We start from the raw sequence: 24,445 nt of genomic DNA, 5'->3' as shown, positions 1-24,445 counted from the left end.
CAACATATTTCCAAGGAGAATAGACTTTGTCAAAGAAATACTCTGGAGGCAACAGTTCTTTGCTTAGATTTGCTGAGATGAGTGCCTGATATTGCTTGAGCTTCACATAATTTTATCTGTCTTCCCCAGATGAACTGAAATGATATACCAGAGGAAGCTGTATGCAATGCCTCAAGTGCTTGAGAACTTGGGTTAAATAATGATTACAAGTAGTATAGAATTAGATGATTATTACTGGGGACTACCCAAGCACTTGAAAAAGAAAGTGGAAGGTTAACATCAATTTATTACTGTAGTTGATAGAATAATAACCTCCCCCCACAGATGCCCACATCCTAGTCCCCAGAAACTGTGAATATAATAGGTTGCATGGCAAAGAGGAACTAAGTTTGCAGATGTTCCAAGGTTGCTAATTAGCTGACTTTAAAGAAGAGAATATCCTGGATTATCAGGATGGGTCTGCTGTATTCATAAGGTCCTTGACAGTGGAAGAGGGCAGCAGTGGAGGAGAGTCAGAGAGGGTGTGAGTGCAGAAGGCACAGAGGAATGCAACCTTGCTAGCTTTGGAGATGAAAAAAACGGGCCATGAGTCAATATATGTGGGCAGCCTCTAGTAACTAAGAACAAGGAAATGGATTCTCCCTGAGATCCTACAGAAATTAACACAGCCCTGCTGACCCCTGATTGTAGCCTAGTGAGACCCATGTCAAGCTTCTGAACTACAGTGCTATAAAAGAATTGTTTTAATGTATCTTCTTTATTGAAAGTATTACAGATGTCCCCTTTTCTTGACATTGACCCCCATCTATCCCACACCTGCCTCTCTCAGGACTTCACCCCACTATTGTCTCTGTCCATGGGCTACACATATATGCATTTAAATTATTTGGTTAATCTCTCCCCACCCACTCCACAACCCCTACCTGACTTCTGAAATTCCTCAGTCTGTTCCATGCTTCTATGTCTCTGGGTCTATTTTGTTCATAAATTTATTTTGTTCATTAGATTCCACATATGAGTGAGATCATGTGATACTTGTCTTTCTCTGACTGGCTTATTTCACTTAGCATAATACTCTCCAGGACCCTCCAGGCTGTTTCAAATGGTAGGAGAACCCATATAACTTAATAAAAGGAAGACAAACAATCAAATTAAAAAATGGGCAAAGGCCCAGCAGGCATGGCTTAGTGGTTGAGCATCAACCTATGAACCAGGAGGACATGGTTCAATTCCCAGCCAGGGCACATGCCCAGATTGAGGGCTGGATCCCCGGTGTGGGGTATGCAGGAGGCAGCTCACTAATGATTCTCTCTCATCATTGATGTTTCTATCTCTCCCCTCTCCCTTCTTCTCTGAAATCAATAAAAATATACTTGTATGGGCAAAGGAACTAAATAGACACTTCTCCAAAGCGGACATACGGAAGGCCAAGAGACAAAAGAAAAAGTGCTCAAACTCACTAATCATTAGAGAGATGCAAATCAAAAATGACAATGAGGTATCTATCACCATACACCTATGAGTATGGCTATCATCAACAAATCAACAAACAACAAGTGTTGGTTAGAATGTGGAGAAAAGGGAACCCTAGTACACTGCTAGTGGGGAGGCAGACTGGTGCAGCCACTGTGGAAAACAGTATGAAGTTTCCTTACAAAATTAAAAACGGAACTGCCATTTGGCCTGGTGATCCCACTTCTATAAGATAATTTTTATTGCTTTAAACCACTGATTGTGGTAATTCATTACAATAGCAATAAAAACTAATACAATTACCAAATTTAAAGTGGAAGTGTGAAATCCAGAAAGCCTTCTTGTCAGTAACTTAAAACAATTTCATCTCCTAGAAAACAGAAGGTGAAAAAATCCTGAGGGTCAGGTCCAGAGCTTAATTACAAGGTTAGGAGTTCTGGGGACAATTGAATTCATCCAAAAAGTTTCCTACATAAAAGTAAGGGTCCCAATTGGGAAAATGTGGAGCTCTGGAGATTTGGGAAATGAACATCGGGTCACTCAACAATGTTGATCATCAGGTTCCCCTGGACTCTATAGACCTACACAAGTGACACACGATCCATTAGAGATTGGTGCTTCCTGCTTCCTCCTTGCTTGAGGACAATTCAGATGACAATTCTTTGCAAGAGGACAAGAGGCCCACTCAGGATTTGCCACCATATCCTCTCTTGCCTAAGAGGCCAATAACTAGGTATAAGTAATAACTGGCTGTGGAGCTGCTGAGCCTGACAAGAGAGGAAAGGCACAGTGGCCCACAGGACGTACTAACATTGCTAGCAGGGTCGGTACAGTAGCTTTGGAACTGAGTCTAAGGCTGCTGGGTCAACAGGGAACGGGACATAAAGTTAGGTAACTGAGAGTTTATTGACACAGAGACCTCTGGGTGGCAAGATATCACTTTTCTCCCTTAAAACCTACCCCTAAACCCCTTACTGACAGCCCATCCAATAATCAGGGTTAAGCTAATGATCCAGACATGGAGGTGTTAAAATTACCAAGGAAAAAAAAAGACACTACTCACTGAAGGAAGTCGACTTAGCCAATAATACTAGCAAGAGTTGGAAGAGCATGTAGGGCAGTGCTTCTCAACCTTCCTAATGCCGCGGCCCTTTAATACAGTTCCTCATGTTGTGGTGACCCCCCAACCATAAAATTATTTTCGTTGCTACTTCATAACTGTAAATTTGCTAGTTATGGATCGTAATGTAAATATCTGATATGCAGGATGTATTTTCATTGTTACAAATTGAACATAATTAAAGCATAGTGATTAATCCCAAAAACAATATGTAATTATATATGTGTTTTCCGATGGTCTTAGGCAACCCCTGTGAAAGGGGTCGCGACCCACAGGTTGAGAACCGCTGATGTAGGGGAATAGATTCCAAGGGTGCTGGATTAGGATGGCCAAGGATATAAAGTTGCATAAGGGAGGGGCTTTTTATATGGGTGCACCCTTTGTGATAAAGGAGTTATTATCACCCAGGAAAGATGCAATAGTACTGCTTGGATCAACTTGCAAACTTGGCATGCCTATAGCACCCCTTACTAGATGATACAGAGCTGCCAGAAATATAATAGAAAAGGGTAAAAGAACAGCTGTGTTGTATGCCTAGTAAAGGGGAAGAAGGGCAGATTTGTGCTTTTGTGTTCATTTTCTTTCATGGACACCTGTGTTAGTTGGCTAGAGCTGCCATAACAAAATTCCACAGACTGGGCAGCTCAAACAACCAAATCTATTTTCTCGCACTTATGGGAGCTGGAAGTCCATGATCAAGGTGCCGGAGGACTGGTTTCTCCAGAGGCCTCTCTCCTTGGCCTGCAATAGCCACCTTCTTGCTGTGTTGTCACTTTTGTGTGCCTGTTCTCCTAGTGTCTCTTCCTCTCCTCATAAGGACATCAACCCTTTTGGACTAGAGTCCCACCCTGATAACCTCATGCAACTTTGCCTCCTTAAAGGCCTACCTTACGATACAGTTACACTAAGGTTCAGCACCTCAACATAGGAATTCTGGGGACACGATTTAGTCTATAACTCCTTGAAACCAAATATACGATTGGTCAAATGTAGAAATATAGTGTAAGATAACGAGGGATTTTAAAATTTTACCAAAACAACTGGTTACTTGGAGGAGGGAAAGACAGGGTGTAAATACTGCTTCATTACCCCTGGGCTCTCTGGAAAACGGCTCACCAGACTGCCTGGCGTCTCTGAAGGTCCACCCCAGCTTCCCAGTAGCCCAGCCTCAGTGTGAAACTCTGTCACAACTGAATCACAGTTCAACTTCTCCCTCTGCTCAATCTAGCTCCCTTCCTCCCGTCCAGGTGTTATTCCCAAAAGCACTCCCCAACAACCACTTGCATGTGAATCTTCTGTGTGTCAGTTTCCTGAAGCCAATCTCTGACATGCAGGTACTTCGTCCTGCCTCGATCCAGCCTAATTCCCACGATGTGACCCAACTGTCTGCCTGTAATAATAAATCCATTCCAGCTGATTCTGCATTCTAACCCAGTGGTTCTCAACCTTCCTAATGCTGCGACCCTTTAATACAGATTCTCATGTTGTGGTGACCCCCAATTTCATTGTTACAAATTGAACATAATTAAAGCATAGTGATTAATCACAAAAACAATATGTAATTATATATGTGTTTTCCGATGGTCTTAGGCGACCCCTGTGAAAGGGTCGTTTGACCCCCAAAGGGGTCGCGACCCACAGGTTGAGAACCGCTATTCTAACCCAATGCTATGACCAGGCTAACTCACCTGCTCCTCCCCAAGAAACTGCAAATCCAGTCCTCCAGAGCAGAGCATGTTGAAAACTTGCTTTTCTGATGTTTACTTATTTGCTTTATTAATAACTTCCCATCTGTAAAAATGCTGAGTCTTTCATTAATGACAGGAAAACTCTGTAATGTCATAATAATTATTTGGAAGATGACAGTTATATACAATGAGTGAGAAGCAGTCAATAGTTAAGCCATCAGAAAATATACTTAGCGCTATTTTTGAATAGTCTTTAAAAATATGCACTTTAACTTTTTGTCACAACTAAAGATATTTAAATGGTATTTTCAGATTCATAAGACATTACACCCTTTATTTTGCTTAAGATCTCTATTCCCGCTTTTTTAGTCATTCCATTGAATTATTATTGTTAATACTAGAGGCCTGGTGCATGAATTCATGCACAGGTGGGGTCCTTCGGGGTAGCCTGCCAGGTGGCCTGGTGCTGCCCACTCATCTGCTCCACCATCCCGCTGTGGTCCTGCTCTCGTCGGGGCCCATTGGGGCCGCAGCACCTCCACTGCCACCCGCTGCCAGCACCTTAGCACTTGGTCGCCGATGCCCACCATGTTCCACACCGCCCCCTGGTTGTCAGTGCAGATCTTAGCAAGCAGTTGAACTCCCAGTCAAACTCCCCGCTAAGGGGACAATTTGCATATTAGGTTTTTATTATATAGGATTATACAATATTCAGTTAAATGATAAACCATAAAATACATATGCACAAAAATCTTAAGTATATAATTATAGTTATTCCTTGATTATTAAAACATTATGCAACTTCATCCAAAATAAGAGTATGCATCTAAGGTATCATAAAATACAAAAGTTGAAAGTGGAGAAAAACAAAACCCAGGTTTACTATATTCTGTAAGTACTCCCAAATATAACTTTCAGTGTATGAGGTAGTAAAAACATAAAATCTATGATTAAACACTTTTAAATTTTGATTTGATTCATCTTTTCCCTATTCCTTTACAAAGCCTTGCAATTTGAAATTCTAAAATTACAAAATATATTATGACCCACTTCACTTGACAATATTATCACAATTTTCAGTGTGCAAAAATTCATATCCCACTAATTTCAAGTAACTGGCTTGGGTATGAAGAAGTCCCTGTTTAGAGAAAAATTCACAAAACAGATGTTTCTCCATGTTCTTAGAATAAAAAGTCTGACTTTAAAATACAACAATAACAACACAGTTACACTAAAAAATTAATGAATTCTCAATTTTGAAATGTGAATGTGTAATGAATTTCAGGGCACTGATTTTTCAGCCAGGCGAAATCAAGAGTTAAATTTCAAAAGGCTAGATTGCCTCTGACACTTGAGGGGTTCGGGGGAGGGGAAACATCAGCTGCTTAGAAATGCAGGGCACCACAGCTGAAAATAATACCTTTCCTGTTCTCTCTTGAAATGGTTTCCTATCGAAGCAGTTTCTGCATCAATCACATAATAGCCAGAATGGTACAGGCTTATACTTTATAATACAGTAACTGCATTCAAAAAGCATAGAAAAAATGACTTTTATAGTAGAGAATGCTGTAACTAAAAGTTTAAAACAAATCACTAAACTACATTCATTTGTAAGCTTTGCATTTTGAGGAACTCACTGTCAGCTAAGAGCAGAGCTTGCAATCAACTGTCCTCTTGAGCACAAGATTTTCAAGAAAAGAAACCGGCAGAAATAGTCTCTTCAATTAACTCTGTGCGAGAAATGCCCAAGCAATGCCCTGAGGGAACCAAAGGCAAAAATCAGGCCAAATATGACATTTAACTATCAATCTTACCAAGGCCAGTGATTGTTAATCAGCCTGGGGGAAATCAGTAGTACACATGATAGTGGTGATTTTTTATAAGCACAGCCTACTATTTTAAATGGAGGAATATAACTACTTTGCAGAATATCTAGAAGAGCCATGTCTTCATTTTTTACAGGTCACTAATTATGAACAAGCTTAAAACAGCCTATCATTCCAAAAATAAATTATACCAGAGAGAATCCTCAGTATGGGCATTTCAATTAAAAAACAACAAATTATAAACCATAACTTTTTTCCTAAGAAAGAAAATCTTATATAATAAAAGCCTAAATTTTTTACTGAAATTTATCACCCAATTTGCACTTCAAATATACACTATTTGAGATAAGTTTCATTGTTGGCATTATGTGAGCTAGCTAACTTGCATGTTTTAATCAGTTTTAATCACATTAAGTACAAACACACAAATATACGAATATAATTAATAATACAAATAGGAATATATACAAATATTTATTTTTACATCCATTTCACATTTGATTCCAAAGTCAGCCACCAGTAACTATATGGGAGTTATTTAAACTTCATAAGTTTCAGATTTCTCATCTACCTCATTCAAAGATTAGACTATGGTATAATGTACTTAAAACTCCTATTATACCCTAACCAGTTTGGCTCAGTGGATAGAGGATCAGCCCATGGACTGAAGGGTCCCAGATTTGATTCTAGTCAAGGGCATGTACCTAGGCTCAATCCCAGCCCTGGTTGGGGCACATCCAGGAGGCAAACAATCGATGTTTCTCTCACATCAATGTTTCTTTCTCTCTGTCTCTCCCCTTCTTTCCACTCTCTCTAAAAATCAATGGGAGGGAGAAACTAAGATGGCGGCATAGATAAACACCGGGAAATAGTCGCCTCACAAAACAATTGATAAATATCCCAAAGGACGGAGCAAACATCGTCCAGAACAACAGGAAGGCTGGCTGAGTGTAATTTCTACAACTAGAAGAAAAGAAAAGCACGCTGAGAGCCAGAGGAGCTGCGGAGGCTGAGTGCAGAGGTACGGCGGTGGCTCGCGCGCGCGCGCGGAAAGGGGGTGGCACCTGAGGACACGGCTGTCTTTTTGAATCACAAGCTCCCGACTGCTCTGAACTCCGGTTCCGGGAAGTCTCTGGGGACCCAGGACTCATACGGGGAGAGGCTGCTCTGTCAGGAGGCAGCGGGCGAACTTGAGAGCGGATTTCCCTCAGAGGTGCTTGCAGCCGTTACCGGGACACTGAGACGCGCGACTCCGGGCGCTGAGAATCAGCCATAGCTTCTTTCTCCGCCCTTTTGACTCCCTGAGACCCCGCCCCACCCAGGCTGCAGCAGAGGCTTTTGCATGTGAATGTACCTAACTACAGCCCAGCCAAGCAGACCCGGAACTTCCAAGAGAAGGCCCAAGGCCCCGCAGCGGCTTGCATTGCTTCACAGCTGAACCTCTCCGTGGCTCCGGCTGTGTGGCCTCAGGCAGGGGCTGAATTAGCACCTCCTTAGATCCAGGAGCCACTGTACCCAGTGGTCAGAGGGGGACCATTCTCCCACTTCAGACACAGCTGATTCCCACAGCCAATTGGCCTGGAGGTCAATTCCTCCCAGTGATCCTACAACAACCAAGGCACCAAGAGTGCACCAAGAGTGTCCACCCCAGGTAACTGGGGAGGCTGAGCCACTGGGCCCTACAGGACACCTGGCGCGCAGGGCCACTCTATCAACACAGGGAAGCAGCCAAAATGCGGAGACAAAGAAACAGGTCACAATTGGCAGAAACGGAGGAGGGCAGACGACTGGATATGGAGTTCAAGGCCACGTTTATAAGGTTTGTCAAGAATTTTATGGAAACCGCCGATAAATTTAATGAATCCCTCAAGGAGTATAGTGAGACCATGGAGGACATGAAAAAGGACCAACTAGAAATTAAGCATACACTGACTGAAATAAAGAATAATTTACAGAGATCCAACAGCAGACAAGAGGATCCCAAGAGTCAAGTCAAAGATTTGAAATACAAAGAAACAAAAAATACCCAACCGAAAAAGAAAAAAGAAAAGAGATTCAAAAAATATGAAGATAGTGTAAGGAATCTCTGGGACAACTTCAAGCGTACCAACATCAGAATTATAGGGGTACCAGAAGGAGAGAGAGGGCAAGATATTGAAAACCTTTTTGAAGAAATAATGACAGAAAACTTCCCCCACCTGGTAAAAGAAATGGACTTACAAGTCCAGGAAGCGCAAAGAACCCCAAACAAAAGGAATCCAAAGAGGACCACACCAAGACACATCATAATTAAAATGCCAAGAGCAAAAGACAAAGAGAAAATCTTAAAAGCAGCAAGAGAAAAACAGTCAGTTACCTACAAGGGAGTACCCATACGACTGTCAGCTGATTTCTCAACAGAAACCATGCAGGCCAGAAGAGAGTGGCAAGAAATATTCAAAGAGATGAATAGCAAGAACCTGCAACCAAGATTACTTTATCCAGCAAAGCTATCATTCAGAATGGAAGGTCAGATAAAGAGCTTCAGGGATAAGAAAAAGCTAAAGGAGTTCATCACCACCAAACCAGCATTATATGAAATGCTGAAAGGTATTCTTTAAGAAGAGGAAGAAGAAAAAGGAACTCTTACCATTTGCCACAGCATCGATGGAACTGGAGAGCGGATAAATACCACAAGATCTCACTTATTTGTGGAATATAATGAACAACATAAACTGATGAACAAGGACTGATCCAGAGATGGAGAGGCTTTGATTGGACTGTCGGGCCTTGGAGGGAAGGTAGGGGAGGGTGGGGGCAAGGGGGAAGGATCAACCAAAGGACTTATATGCAAGCATATAGGCCTAACCAATGGACACGGACAACGGGGGGGGTGAGGGGATGAGCGGGGGGGGAGGGGGGGGGGTAGAGGGTACACATATGTAATATCTTAATCAATAAAAAAATAAAAAAATAAAAAAATCAATGGGAAAAATTGCACTCATATGTGGAATCTAAGTAAAAAAGTAAAATGATGAACCGAATGGATCCAGAGACATGGAAGCAGAAACTCAGAGGAAAGGCGGGGGTGGGTGGAAGGTGATCAACCAAAGACCATGTATGCATGTATTCATAACCCATGAACACAGACAATGGGGTGCTGAAGGCCTGGGGCAAGGGGCAGGGCGGGGGAGGGGGTCTGGAAGGGGTTAATGGCAGGGCGGGGGAGGGAGGAGGAACATATGTAATACTTTCAACAATAAAGAATTATTAAAACAAATAAATAAAATAAAAAATAAAAATCAATGGGAATATATCCTTGGGTGAAGATTAACAAAAATAAATAAATAAAACTCCTAATACAAGGTGTGACATATAGTAAGCACATGATATACAGCAATTATTTTATGAAAAAATACTATACCTTTGTTTATTTTTCAGTAATTAAAAAGGTAGAAGATCCAAGTTACTTGAATTTGGTTTGTGGATATATTTTATTATCCACCCTTGAATATAGGTATTTTTGATGCACTGAAAGCTCACTTTTACAAAGGAGAAAAGGCCTAACTAATAGAGCAGGAGGGAGGAGGGATGTTCTTTGGAAAATACAAGTGTATATTCCAGGCTTCAAGTGTCCACATCACTGTAGTGCAGGTAAAATAAACTGCACAGGTATCACTATTATGCAGCTAGAAAGATTTCTCTTCTTTCAACTAAGAAAATAATAGAAGAAAACAGAAGTTACGTGAGTTTCTAAAGGTAATGTAAACTGGTGAATATAAGCATGAAGGTATCACAAGAGATGTTTAAAAACAAAATGAGCCCTAGCCGGTTTGGCTCACTGGATAGAGCGTCGGCCTGGGGACTGAAGAGTCCTGGGTTTGATTCCGGTCAAGGGCATGTATCTTGGTTGAGGGCACATCCCCAGTAAGGGGTGTGCAGGAGGCAGCTGATCAATGCTTCTCTCTCATCGATGTTTCTAACTCTCTATCCCTATCCCTCTCTGTAAAAAATCAATAAAATATATTTTAAAAAAATAATAAAATGATAAAAAAATAAAAACAAAATGAATGTTAGGTGAGAGATCACATGTCCTGCTGTCAACACTAAATCAATCACCTTTAAGGGAAGGGGGAAAGCCTGGAGTTTACCCTAAAGTTCAGCTACTACCCATGAGATCCACTCTATGAATATATATACATAAATGCTGACTTGTATATAGAGAATATGTATATACTCTAAAATATATATTCATATATATATTGACTCTATTTAAGCATGTGTATATGTGCATGTTTGTGTATATATAACTAGAGGCCCAGTGCACAAATTCATGAACCAGTGGGGTCCCTCGGCCTGGCCTGCAGGATTGGGCTGAAACCGGATCTCCAACATCCCCTGAGGGGTCCTGTGTTGCAAGAGGGCATAGGCCAGGCCAAGGACCCCCACCGGTGCACAATCGGGCCCGGGGAGGGTCACAAGCGGTTGAGCGGCCTTAGCATACCATTAGCTTTGATTGGTTGAACAGACAACCGAATGATTGGACACTTAGCATATTAGGCTTTTATTATATAGGATTGCCTAAGGAGGTCTTCCATAAGTTACATAATAACATCATCTCTGTGAAGACTAGGGTTTAGAAAATTCCCATTCTTTTTTTTTTTTTTTTTCAGTTTTGTGATTGATTTCTAGTTTCATACCATTGTGGATGGAAAATATGCTTGATATGCTTTCCATCTTCTCAAATTTATTGAGACATATTTTGTGTCCTAACGTGGTCTATTCTAGAAAATGTTGTATGTGCACTTGAAAAGAATGTATATTATGGTTCTTTGAGGAAAGTGATCTGAAGATATCAATTAAATCCATCTGGTCTAATGTGTCTTTTTAAAATATAAATATACACTAGAAGCCTGGTGCACAAAATTCATGGATGGTGGGGGGGGGGGTGGCCCTCAACCCATCCTGCACCCTCTCCAATCCGGGACCCCTAGGGGGATGTCCAACTGCCTTTCGCAATCCAGGACCACTGGCTCCTAACCACTCACCTGCCTGCCTGCCTGATCACCCCTAACCACCTCTGCCTGCCTGTCTGATTGCCCCTAACTGCTCCCATACTGGCCTAATCGCCCCTAACTGCTTCCCTGCTGGCCTGATTGCCCCAACCACCTCTGCCCCACCCACACCCGGGACCCAGGATTCCCTCCTCCGGCCAGTTGCAGGCACCCAGGACCCAAGCCGGCTTCACCCAGGCCGGCCGCAGCCGCAGGGGACCGTGGGTGGGCAGCTTCGCCTGGGCCACAGCCGCAGGCGCCCAGGACCGCGGGGAAGATGGCTTGTCCCTCTCCTGGGCCACAGCCTGGGTGGTCCCCATTCCTCTCTCACAAGCTCATTTGTGTCTGGGCTGGTCCCCATTCCTCTCTCCCCAGTGTTGAGTGTCTGAGCCGTTACGACATGATGGCATGAGGGTATGATGACCATTTGCATATTAGCTCTTTATTATATAGGATTTTTTACTGATTTCAGAGAGGAAGGGAGAGGGAGAGGGAGGGAGTAATGGAAGGAAGGAGGGAGGAAAGGAGGGAGAGAGAGAGAGAGAGAGAGACATCAATGATGAGAGAGAATCATTGATCGGCTGCCTCCTGCACGCCCCTCACTGGGGATGGAATCTGAAACCTGGGCATGTGGCCTGATGGGAAATTGAGCCCTGACCTCCTGGTTTATAGATTTACCTCAACCACTGAGCCATGCAGGCCGGGCTAATGTAAAAACAAACAAACAAACAAACAAAACCCCACATTTAAATTGTTCATTTTTTAACATAATTGACAACTCACTTGTTGATCCCTTAACTCTCTATGCTTATACAAAATCCTTTATTTCTAACCACTTCTCCACTTTCTTCTTTAATCCTTCTATGAATAGGGAGGTCACGGTTCAATTCCAGATCAGGGCACATGTCCAGGTAGTGGGCTCGATCCCCAGCAGGGAGGCATGCAGGGGGCAGCCGATTAATGATTCTCTCTCATCATTGATATTTCCCTTCCTATCCCTTCTTCCTTAAAATCAATAAAAATATATATTTTAAATAAAAGTGAATAATAGGACAAGGGAGAATTATAATAATGGTATAGTAGTAGAATAAACCATGAAAAAAAAGAAACAACTTCAGAATCAGGATAAATATTTTTAAAAATTCATAATCTTGATAATAACTTCACCAATTCTGAGATACTGAGGTAAGACTGATAACTCCAAAACCACATATCATTTAAGTCCTTTCCCAGTTTACTGTGTGTATATGCTCAAGGAGACTTGCTTAGAAAAGTCAATATTATATAAGTATTCTTACAAATGTATCTCTAAGTTATTTCATTTGGATGGATGTTTTACATGCAGCTATTTTTCAATTAGTCTCAAAATGGCAGGGTATTGAGACTACTCTTGCTTCTTGATACAAAAATAAGATGTATACATATATTTGAACACACACATATGTAAATATACTAATGACCATTCTGTTTAGTGTACCCTAATATTCTTTTGGAGCTCTTAAATGAGGGTGCTCCAGATCCCCATCACTAGCCTCATCATTAAGGATCAAAAGGAGAAACTCAAGGATTAGGTGGATTGAGAGGAGGCTAGCCTGAGACAAGAACAGTTACATGTGCATACAAGATGCAGTATCAAATAACATTTTCATGCACATATTAATATTACAAATACTGTTCAAAAATACACCACTGGAGTTATTTTCTGCTACACTGACACACTGGAATATTTGTTCCAGAAAAAAAAAATTACTTGCTCTCTTTTACTTTCTAGCCTCTTACTCTGTTCTAAGACTTAATGCCAGTTTTATTATGAGCTACAATTGCAAAAAAGCTAAACATTTTTAAGAAGATAAAGGAAACTCTCCATGAACTCTCCCTCTACTCCGGGTATAAAAACGCAATCATATTTTTTCATTCTTGATGTTCCTTACATTTCCTCTATGTAACAGCCCACTTTTCTAAGGGTTTATTAGATGTAGATATAAAGGGAGAGAGAGGTTAACATTTCTGCCTGTGGTCACAGCAGAACAAGAAGAAAACCCCAACTTTCCCAATAGTTTTCAACCATATCAAGCTGCCTTGCACAAGAATAAAAAAACAATAATAAAAGCACAGCCCTAAGTGGATGGCTAAGTTGGTTGAAGTGTCAGCTCATACACCTAAGGTTGCAGGTTGTATTCCTGGTCAGGGCACATACTCAGTTTGTGGTTTGATCCTCAGTCTGGGAGCCTACAGGAAGCAACCGATCAATGTTTCTCTCTCATATCGATGTTTCTCTCTTTCTCCCTTCCTCTCTCTCTAAAATCAGGAAACATATCCTCGGGTGAGAATTAAAAATGATAACAATGAAATAATGAAAGCACGTAACTCTCTTTTCACACAAGCAGTTCATTCATCTCACTATTTGTACATTTGCAAAAAGCAACATGATGTTTTAAGTTATTCTAGACCCATAGTCCACTGCTTTGAAGTCATAGGCACTCTAAAAACACTATGAAGTGTCTGACTTTAACTCCAAAAGCAGCTGCTATGAAGGTTCAAAGTTTCCCAAGTTTGCCAAGAATTGGGGAGGGCTCAGTAATCCCTAGAAACGTTACAGACAACAGTCTTATCTTCTGGTGAGCAGGTCAGTTGGCTTCAAATTGAACACACACAAACCCAGAACTTTGGTGGACATAAATATTTGGGCAACTTCCAGATATCACACCGTGATATCTATTTTTCAGACTTACAGACTTTTGGGGGGGGGGGGGTTGCATAGGTTAAAGGACAGATACACCTTTCTAGTTATGGTAAACTTTGGAGAAACTGCTAAGACTATTAAACACACATTCCAGCATTATTGTTCTTTCTGTGGCGCCATGCCCACAGCTGGGATCCATTCGGTAGGTAGCAATATCCTTTCCTCCTTCTTTACCTATGTTATGCCAACCCTCTCTCAAGGCTCAACTCGTGATGTACCAGTTTTTTCAAGTGTCCTCCAACAATGACACCAAATATAATTGTTCTCTTTTGTTTAGGCACAAACATTTGTAGATTTCTCAGAGCCTTATTTACTTTGTTTTTACATTTGGCTTTATCTCCTCAATTAAGTTGTAAAACTCTTGAGTTCATCACCTTACTACATAGCTATCACAGGTGTTATCCATAACAGCTATCCATTAATATGTTGACTGAGTTACCAGAATTCAACCTAACTGCCCAGAATCTGTATAGTATTCTCACAGGCCATAATTCCTGAAAAGTAGCATACCTTTTACAGATCTTCCTATCTGTCTCAGGATCGTATGAGAACCTCTGCTTCCTTAGTAGCAAGTCTACCTGAGGTGAGGCAGGGACCCAATTCTCAGCTCCACTCAGAAATAACAGAGAGAATGCCCCGAAGCTTATTCCATGAGATCTCTCCTAATGTGCCTAAGCCACACAATTAACTAGCACGAAGGATCAGCTGGTCCACAGGGATCACATGCTCTATTTAAGAGAGTTCCTATATCCCCTCATCTTTCCTTTCCAAGAGACCAGAAAAATCTCCCTGAAGATGGCCTTCAGTCAAACAGCATTTTTCTTTCTTCCTCAGTTTGAGGCACATGAGAAAAGTTCTAATTACTTCAGAAAAATAAATTGCAGCTTTGGCATTATTTAAAGGGCAGATATGTATCTCCAGTAGCATTTTCAGGCTAGCATCTTTCTAACTCACCTCTATGAGAGATCAGCTACCTTCTGTGCTGTCCTTAAAGAATCTGGGAGGCCTAGCTATGAACCAACCCTGCCTCTTTCAGACAGTCATGTATCTCTTTCCACAGAATCACTCAATTACTTTCATTCCTCCCATTCTCATTAAAACAAAATAAGTAATGAAATATGCTACTTGCAGCTATAGTAACATGTCACATACTTGACCCCATCTGTCAACCACAAAACAGTCCTTAGTATAGTTTTGACTACGGATGGCAAGAAACTTGTGTCTCCTATTTTATAAGAGGTTGTAGAGGTAGCCACTAAAAAAGATGTTATATCATAAAGCATAAAGTCCTACCTTTGCTCCTACCAAAATATCTTTAACTGACAAATTTATTGTAAATGTCCAATAGATAAAAAATTGTTCCTAATATTTAAATCCTCTTCTATGACTGTAAATTCCTATAAACTGTATGATTTGGATTATAAAATCTAAATCATCTTTAAAGTGTTATTTAAACTAAGATTAGAAATGTCACAATATCTTGGACAAGTGGTAGGAAACCAAAGAGCTTAACTGGGATCAATACAAGGTAGTATAGTTAAGAAAGAAAATTAAATCGTACTGGTATAAAATAGACAGTAACTTAGTACATACCCCAATAATGCAGCATGAAGGAATTTAGTAAGTTGGCAAAACCATATCCACCCAATGAAAGTGCCTAGATTCTGGGAAAAGGTGTGACATTTTTTTCTGTAAAGAAATCTCACAAACAGCATAGGCCCACCACCTGACTGGCATAATATAAAGCCATTATGTCTTAAATTAGTGGGATGATTTACTGACACTTTAAAGTCTCTTCTCATTTATAACTTCATGGTTTTACAGGGCCAAACGTTTATTAATTGAATTTGGAAATAAAAATAGGATACAGTTTTCTATGAATGAAATCATTTATTCAGTCTGCTCTAAGTAATATATTTATATTGACAGTCACTGAAGCAAAGAAATGAAATTTCATTTTTGTGGGACTCCAGTTACTAGTAGCAATTACAATGAAGCTAAAAATGTTCACCTATTCATACTTAAAGTACATCAAATATAACACTTTGCTTGTCCTTCCAAAATAGCCAGAAAGAAGAGTAAGGTCCTCCTCAATTTAACTGGGAACTGACAGCATATTCCTTTAGTTTACTGTAGCCGCGAAGAGCACCAGCTCTACAGCTCAGTTCCAGGACTAGGCAGATATGTCTATCTAGCTGTTTGCCTATGAGGGTTGCAAGGCTGCAAAGCCCAACTCTTTCAAGACTCTTCCCAGAGCATGAGGACCAGGGCAGACAACGTGAGTGATGAATCACCTCTATAGCTGGAAAGCAAACCAAGACAGTTTCTAACACTGTCTTAATCGTGTAAAATGACCCCATAATGTTCATGCTGTTAATCACATGCCCATGAGCCCTATCCCAATCACATTAAAATAGTAAGGTTTAAAAGAATACAGGTCACATTTTTTTCAGAAAAGTTTGCACATACCCTGCTTCCTCAAAAGGCTTAAGGTGATTCACCTTATACAATAAACACTAAAATAATTTTCCCTGGCTGGTGTGGCTCTATTGGTTGAGTGTCATACTATCACTAAAAGATCACCAGTTTGATTCCTGGTAAGGGCATATATCTGGTTGTGGGTTTGATCCCTGGTCAAGAGTTTCATTCCCAGTCAAAGGTGCTTACCTGGGTTGCAGGGTTGACCCCTGCCCCTAGTCTGGGCACATGTGGGAGGCAACCAATGGATATATCTCTCTCACATCATGTTTCTCCCTCACTCCCTTCCACTTTCTCTGTAAATCAATGGGGAAAAAATATACTTGGGTGAGGATTAACAAAAATAAAATAAATAAAAAATATAATAAAATACCTAATAGCTTTCCCCATGTAAGACATACAGGACATGAGCAAAAATAATCTTCCCATTTGGCATGTGAATTCTCAGTCATATGACCAGCAAGGACAACCCTGAATGGATAAAAAGAATCCTAAGATACAAAGGACTGCCCATTGTTCCTTGTGATGGTAGCTAAGGTGGCAATGATATAAGAGTTTATGTGTTTGTGTGTGTCTGTGATGGTGGGGGAGGGAGCTTGTGCATGCAGGGACAGTGGGATGAGGAGTGGGAAGAGAGAAGATTAGAAATGATTGTATTTGGTAAAGATTCAGATTGATTTTTTTCAGCAACATTTATTAAAGTCATCTCCTCCTCTCCTTCCACAGGCTGACACCCTAAATATGTGTTCAATCAAAAGCAATATCTGACCACAGGGTCTCTCCAAACTCAAACTGGGCAAAAATCACAACTCGGTGCACTTGGGATACCACTGCGGTGAGGGTGGCAACATCCTGAGACTGATGTAATATTCAACTGACCTTCCAGAGTATTCTTATCTTTTTAGGTCAATCTGTCCATCTACATTCAATCAACTGACAGTCTGAAATATCTTCCAGATACTTCCCTTTTCCAACTTATCTCTGGTTATCAATTCCACTAAGCCTTTTCTAACCAGCTACTGCCTGGGTGTCAGTTGTATGATATCGATATAACTTGAATTGAGTGAATATAGTTTGCTAATTTGTCATACACATGTATTTGATAAATTTATTTATTGCTTCCAGTGCATCCTGGAAGTTATTTAGGGAGTGCATTAACTATTTCAAGACACCACATCATAGGTTTATTTGGCTCCCATAAAAACTATTAAGATATTTGTCCTGGCTGGGTGGCTCAGTTGGTTGTAGCATCATCCCATACACCAAAAGGTAGAGAGTTCAGTTCCCAGTCAGCACACATACCTATGTTGTGGTTCAATGCCTGGTCAGGGAGCAAACAGAAGGCAACCGATCTATGTTTCTTTCTTTCTCTTTCTCTCTCTTCTCTCTCTTTCTCTCTCCCGTCACTCTTCCTTTCTCTCTAAAATCAATAAATATATTCTCTAGTGAGGATTTTTTTAAAAAATCAAAATTATTCAGACATAAACTTTATTTTTTTTTCATTTGCAGTCGGGATTTGTCCTGTGTTAATACAGTTATAATATTTTTATTAGCCTCCTTGGAAACTAAGGTTATGACGGGCCAAATGTAAAAATACAGTTTGTTGCAATGGGGCAATGTTTCCTGTTTTAACAAGACAACTGAGAAGTTTACAGGAGATATGATTCTCAATATTGTCATTACCAACAGTATCTCTAGAAAACACAGTTAAATAGCCCAAACAATTTACTATCACAGAATGACTCACAAATAAAATTCCCCAAACTAGAAAAATGCTTTGGATCACTCAACTCTAGGTATTTCCATAAGTAGACACATTATCTAGGGTTTTCATTGTGATCCTTGATAATATGTTTAATCAGTTACCCTAAACCTTACGGGATAGGAGTGCAACAAAATTAATAATGCCACAAATGGATACCAGTTGATGTTCATCTACTGACTTTTGGTTTTCAGTGATGCTTAATTGAGTAAAAATAAATGTAAGATAAAATTTTAAAATTCTAAGAGTATTTTGAAGAAAAAGCGTGAATATAGATAACTTTTTAAAACTCATTAATAAAATGGATTTTAAAACTTCAAAAATATAGATATCTCCAAATGTATATTATCCATCAAAATAGGTGACATAGTTGCCTAAGGAAGTACACATTTTTTTATTTTTTGATGCTGCTGTATTATGAAAAAATTTTTTCAGTCATTCTTTCAGAAGTGTTTTCAAATAATTTACATTACTGTAATGCCATCTCTGATATGGGATATGTAAGAAACATACAGGGAAATTTTCATTTTTAAAATATTTTAATGACATTAGAATTACCGACAGAGGGTAGACAAGCAGATATAAATTAAAGGATAATCTCCCTTACTCAACTCCCCCACATACACAAATTTCAGCAATTATGGAATTAGTTTGCTGAGCAATACCCCAAGATAAATGGCAATTAGTTCCTAGGTCTATAGCAGAAACTTTTACACTTAAGTACTGCACACGAGTGCCAAGCTGATTGAGCACAAAAGGAAGGAGATTATAGTAACTCTAGACAACATAATCCATACATTAAAACAAATATTCTCAATTACAAAAAAAAATCTGAATTTCATACTCAGTTTTCCAGCCAAGAAGTAGAAGAGTGAAGGGGTTGACTAAATACTTCAAAAAAGAAAGGTTACAATGACATATGTCTAAATCATGTAAATATTAGGTTGCAATGAAGTGATTTCCTGAGTTGCCTATAACACAATTTTTATTTCCTCTTGAACTTAGCTAAGAAAACAGTATTAATAAAGAATACTAATTTGTGTGCAGTATGAATGGTTTTACCTCTGGAAATATAAGCAAATAAAGGGATATAGACTTTTATGCTAGCCAAGTTCCCATTTGGTCTTTGAAGTCTCCACTTGTAATTGCCCTGCTTTAAAATATGTACACATCATTTCCAATTCTCTTCATGTAAAATGTTCAAAACACACTTAATAATCTTACACTAACTCTTATGTCTATCTCTTTTACAACTTATCAATGTTTTACAACTAAACAAAAATAAAGTGTTCTTTTCCCCATAACTTCTTCTACAAATAAAAATAAAACTACTTTAGGCTAAGAAAGGTCATGGTTTACAAAGTCAAAGCAATGAAATTTGAAGTATACACTTGTGGTTCTCAGATTTCAGCCGGCATTGAAATCAGGACCTGAGTAACAAATGCTGGGTCACACCCTCTGCATTTCTGATTTACAAAGTCCAGGACACTGAGATTTCCCAGGTGAGGATGATGCTGAAGTTTAGGGGTTTCCACTTTGAGAACCTAATTTCTGTGATACATAAGACATATTTGAAAAGTTATATATAAGTATATTTTTTCGCCCACCTCATAGCTGTGACATTTATAACCAGGGATGCTGATTACTTTTCACACAAAGCTGATTCTATTCTTACCTAAGTTACTAATAACCACATCAATATTAAAATGAAACAAACCAAAAAAACACCACCGCATCCATCACAAGGACCAGTTCAGTAGCAGAACTACCTCCTTCCTTATTGTTAAGCAACATGGGCATAAGAATACTCAAATGCAATTTTCTTATTGTCTTCATTCCTATATCTTACCCTTTTCCACTACCCAACATGAGACCTTCCAGGACAAATAATCTGAATTACAAAAAGTAACAGGAAATTGGAACTATGTCTTTCTAATCCAGACAGTTCCAGCCCTATTACCCCTCCCCGCCCCCGCCAGCCCCAATCTTTCTCATTTACTATTATTACCTATACACACACAATAAAAAAATAAAAACTCCTTTTGTTGGGATGATCTGAGCCAGTGGAAGAGAAATAAAGACTTGGACATGGGATGAAAGGAATTCAAATTCTCCCACACTAAGGAACAGCTCCTTGAGAAGGCTCTAACTCCAGCATTCCTCCATCCCTAGAATCTTGGACACTCTCAGCTGCTCCAAACACCAGAGTGTGGCTGAAGGCAAAAGAGCACTAAATGAACTGCTGCTCAGCTTGAGGCCACACCTCCTACCATAAGCCAAGAGGTAATATGTGTCTGTAGTCTCAGCATCTCTCTCATACATACACACACACCACCACCATCATAATCACCATCAAGCAAGCTCTCTTCCATTTAGGAAAGAGGGAGTGGGAAGAGAAGGGAAATTTAAGAGGCTTAGAGTTGGGGAGGGCTGTTCTGGCCACCTCCCAGCACTGCTCAGCCCTGGGCAATACACAATGAAGATGGTAAAGGTCTGATCTCCCTCATACTTTCGCAAACACCTACCCATGGCACACTCAGTGGTTTCTCAGAGAGTTTGAGGACCCAACGTCCTCTTGTACCCACACCCACTCCTCAGTCCTCAGTCAGGTCAAACACTTATGCCCTTTGTGGGTTGGGGGGTGGGGAGTGTGTGTGTGTGTGGGGGGGGGGGGGGGGCGCATTCATTGACCTAGCACTGCAGTGCAAAAATCCAAACCCCAGAGTGAGACAGTGGGTACTGGGCTGGATTTCCAACACGCAGTCTCTGGATATTGGCGGGAGGGGAACCGTGGGTGAGGTTTGGCCTGCTGTCCCTCAGGGGCTGTTCTCCCAACCTCCTCCCCGCACCCCCCCCCCCCATACCTGGAGATCACAGAAGTTATTTTTCCTTTGTGGCACTGCCTGCTTGTCCCAGGAGATGACCACTTCTGCCAGAGTGAGGGGCTGTGAGTGTATCTTTCTGTCCTGAAAGCCAAGGGTGCCAACTGCTGACAGGCAAGGGAACCTGGATTTGCTCTTGAGGACTTAAAAACCTCCTCATCAACAAGCTCGCCCTTCTCCCCAGTCCTTATCCGCCCAGACCTGGGCTGTTCAGAGAACTGAGACTGTGTTCTAGTTGCAGTGAGCTGGTGTCCTGCCCCGGAGCCCAGACGCGCGGACTTGGCGGTCCGTTCATTCATGCATTTGCTCATCCATTCACACAAACATGTCCCTTAATTGTGTCTGGCACCGAGAATCTTGCCTGCTATTTCCTCCTCCCCAAGTCAGTGCTCCAGGCAATGGCTGGTGCATAATGCAACTCAACAGTCACCCCCACTTCCTAAACTGGAAAATCAAGTCTTGTAGGCATATTCTCTCTCTCTCTCTCTCTCTCTCTCTCTCTCTCTCTCTCTCACACACACACACACACACACACACACACACACACACGGGGAGGAGAAGGGGAGCGGAAAGGGATGGGGAGCTCACTGGGGTCACATTCGGAGCCTCCATTTGGGGGAAATCGCGGCACTGCCGAGGCCGCAAGCGAGGTCCAATCTTTATTAAATCAGAGACTGCTAGAGCGCGGGTCCCCAGCAGGCATAAATCAAGCGCACAGACCCTGGTTCGCAGAAGTGCGATGCTGCGGGCTCCACTCAACTCGGAACAGGAGCCGAGGTGCCGTGGCCGCGGCTCGCAGCCCAATCCGCAGCGCGCTCGCCGCCTCCTCGTCGCTCCCGAAACCGTGATGAAGTGTAAATCAAATGCCACGCCGGGAGGGGCCCCGGAGCGCGCGAGTCGTGCATTTTCGCTCACCAGCCTCTCTTGCCTAAGAACCACAAGGTCACGATAACGTCGCGATTTCACTCACCGTACACTCCTTGGCCGGAGATCCCCTCCAGGAGGACTGTCAGCAGCCACACGAGACCGTACACTAAATCCATCTTCACGTGAACATGGACATATCCAGCCCAGGGGGGAAGCAGCGGGACCTTCCGGAGGCCGGCGGCCAGGCGAGTGCGCTCCTTTCGCTCCCGGGCTGCGCCGACGTGCCCGGGGACCGGTCGCCCAAGGCAGCGCCGTCCGTCTGTCCTTCCCCGGCGGCGGCCGTGAGCGGAGCGCAGCAGCCCCACACACCCCACACTCATGCACGCACAGACACAGAGACACACACTCCCACAGCACAATAACCTGACACACACTCACATGCACGCCTCTCTCACGCGGGGCGCCTGGGAAAATCGCAGGCGCCGAGGAGGAGCGGGGGGCGTGCAGGGAAGGGGAGCCGGAGGCGAAGTGTTCTCCGGCGGAGCGGGCTCGGTCTCCGCAGCCGCGGCGGCGCGCTGGGCGGGCGGCGGGCGCGGGCCAGGGGCCGGGTGCGGAGCGCTGCGAGCCTGGCGCGGGGGGCCAAGGAACAGGAAGTGGCTTCTGACTCGGGGCACCGAGCAGAGGTTTCGTCGCCTGGGTTCGTCTTTACAAAGTAAGTCGCGAAGGTCCCCGGAGGAGCATCAAGCAGCGGCAGCGGCCCGCCCGCCCGCAGTCCGGAGCCCCCAGCCCTGCTGTCTTGCCTTCCCCCATTCCATCAGTTGCCATTGCAACGCCAATCCGCTTACACGATACAGGCTCGCATCGCTGAGCTGGGAGAGGAGGAAGAGGAGGAGGAGGAGGAAGAGGAGGAGGAGGAGGAGGAGGAGGAGGAGGAGGAGGAGGAGGAGGAGGAGGAGGAGGAGGAGGAGGAGGACTAGGGGGGCTGGGGTGGGGAAGAAGGGGAAGGAGGAGGGGGAGGCAGAGAGGGACCGATGGAGCAGAGTGTGCGTCTGGAGCTCTCTTGGGCACCAGCCTCAGCCTCAGCCGCCGCCGCCGATCTCCAAAATAGCCTTCAGCACCCGCCCGCGAAGAGGGGCCTCCGCCGGCCGCGCCAATTCCGGGAGCCGCGAGCAGAGTCCAGCCGCCGCCACTTGCGAGAGGGAGAAGCAGAGACCGGATCCGCACACACGTCCACGCGTGCTCACCCGCACCGCGCGCGTCCTCTCCGCTGCCGCGCCGCCCCCGCCAGGTGGAGGGTGGGGGCGGCCGGGACCCGCGGGAGTTTAGAGGAGGGAGCCGCAGAAGGGGTTCCCCGCCTGGGCTGGCGTAGAGCTGGCGCCCGGAGGTGAACGCGGGAGCGGCCCCCGAGGAGGACACCCGGCTTCACGGCCGCTGCTCGGGCCCCCGCTGCGGCAGAGGCTCCGGGCCGGGCGGCGGAGCGCCCTGGGCTCGACGCCGGCTGGGATCCCTGGGTGGACGCGGGGCTGAGCGCCTCGGAGGCGAGGCCAGGAGGAGGGTGACGCCGGGAGCCGGCGGCCGGGCGCCGGAGGGGAAGGCTGTGTGCGGTCACGTTGTGCGCTACGTGCTGGGAGCGCGAGCTGCTCGCCGCAGCCGGGCGACGTCAAAGCCGGGGCGCGCGGCTCGGTCGCCGTCCCCGCGGCTCTGCTCCCCCTTCGCTCTGCCTCCCGGTGTCAGCCGGGCGCTCGGCAGTGTGGACAGCGCCGAGAGGCTTCGCGGGCGGCGGCGTCCGGCCTCCAGCCGTCCCCGCCGGGCCCTCCCCCGGCTCCCCGCGAGCTTCGCGGCGGGGACGCCCGAGCTGATTTCTGACGCCGCTGTGGGCGTTTGCTCGCGGCGGGCCGGCGACCACCCAGGTCCCGGGTCATTACGGGGCACACTGTCGCTTCCCCGCCGCCCAAGGTCTTCCCGGACCCGTTCTGCTGGACTAGAGAGCAGAACAGGCCACAGCACTAGGTAGCGGCTTGGTTTCTTTCCCATTTCTGTCATTTCTAAATGAAAATACGGTCATCACAGCGTTGAAAGCTCCAGGGCAGAAAACATGGGAATGCTGAGCTTGGTTTAATATGCACCGTCTCCTACTAAAGTTAACTGCTTTGAAAATCTTTTCTCTCTTGTGAAAAACAGTCTCATTGGGGCAGAGGAGCTTAAGAAACTCATAGTTACAAAGGGATTAGAAAATGTAACGCATCTTTAATTTTAAAAGGAACTAATGTAGAAATACTTCACCAAAAATTAATAGGGAAAAACTGGAAATAGAGTAGTGGTTTGTGATTTGTTTCTGTAGCCACAGTAATTAGTGCTACCTGTGCGCAATCCACTTTGTTGAATATACTCTATTCCTTACTAATTCAGACAGAACTGGATAGGGAGGTGATTAAAATAGCTACAAACGTGTATTTATACATGTGTTACTAAAATAGTTGCTATGGAAAATCTGGCGTATAATATTAATTTATCTGCTTCCATATTGACAACACTGCAGGTACCTCTCCTCCTACTTTTGCTGCGGGGAGGGG

General features: G+C 43.4%; 1 protein-coding gene across 1 annotated transcript in view; it reads right to left on the bottom strand.

Annotated features, from left to right (window-relative positions):
• MDGA2 (MAM domain containing glycosylphosphatidylinositol anchor 2) overlaps positions 1-23,123 on the bottom strand; it is a 944,924-nt gene extending 921,801 nt beyond the window's left edge. The window contains exon 1 of the mRNA XM_081087224.1: positions 21,976-23,123. Within this exon, the coding sequence (XP_080943350.1) occupies positions 21,976-22,252 (277 nt within the window). The 5' untranslated portion in view covers positions 22,253-23,123. The remainder of the gene's footprint in view (positions 1-21,975) is intronic.
• Positions 23,124-24,445: the final 1,322 nt, after the last annotated feature.

Source organism: Myotis nattereri (genome assembly GCF_964212035.1).
Source record: "Myotis nattereri genome assembly, chromosome: 1".
Lineage (NCBI taxonomy): Eukaryota > Metazoa > Chordata > Mammalia > Chiroptera > Vespertilionidae > Myotis > Myotis nattereri.
Note: the sequence above shows the minus strand (reverse complement) of the source record. Positions and strands in the feature narration are given on the sequence as shown.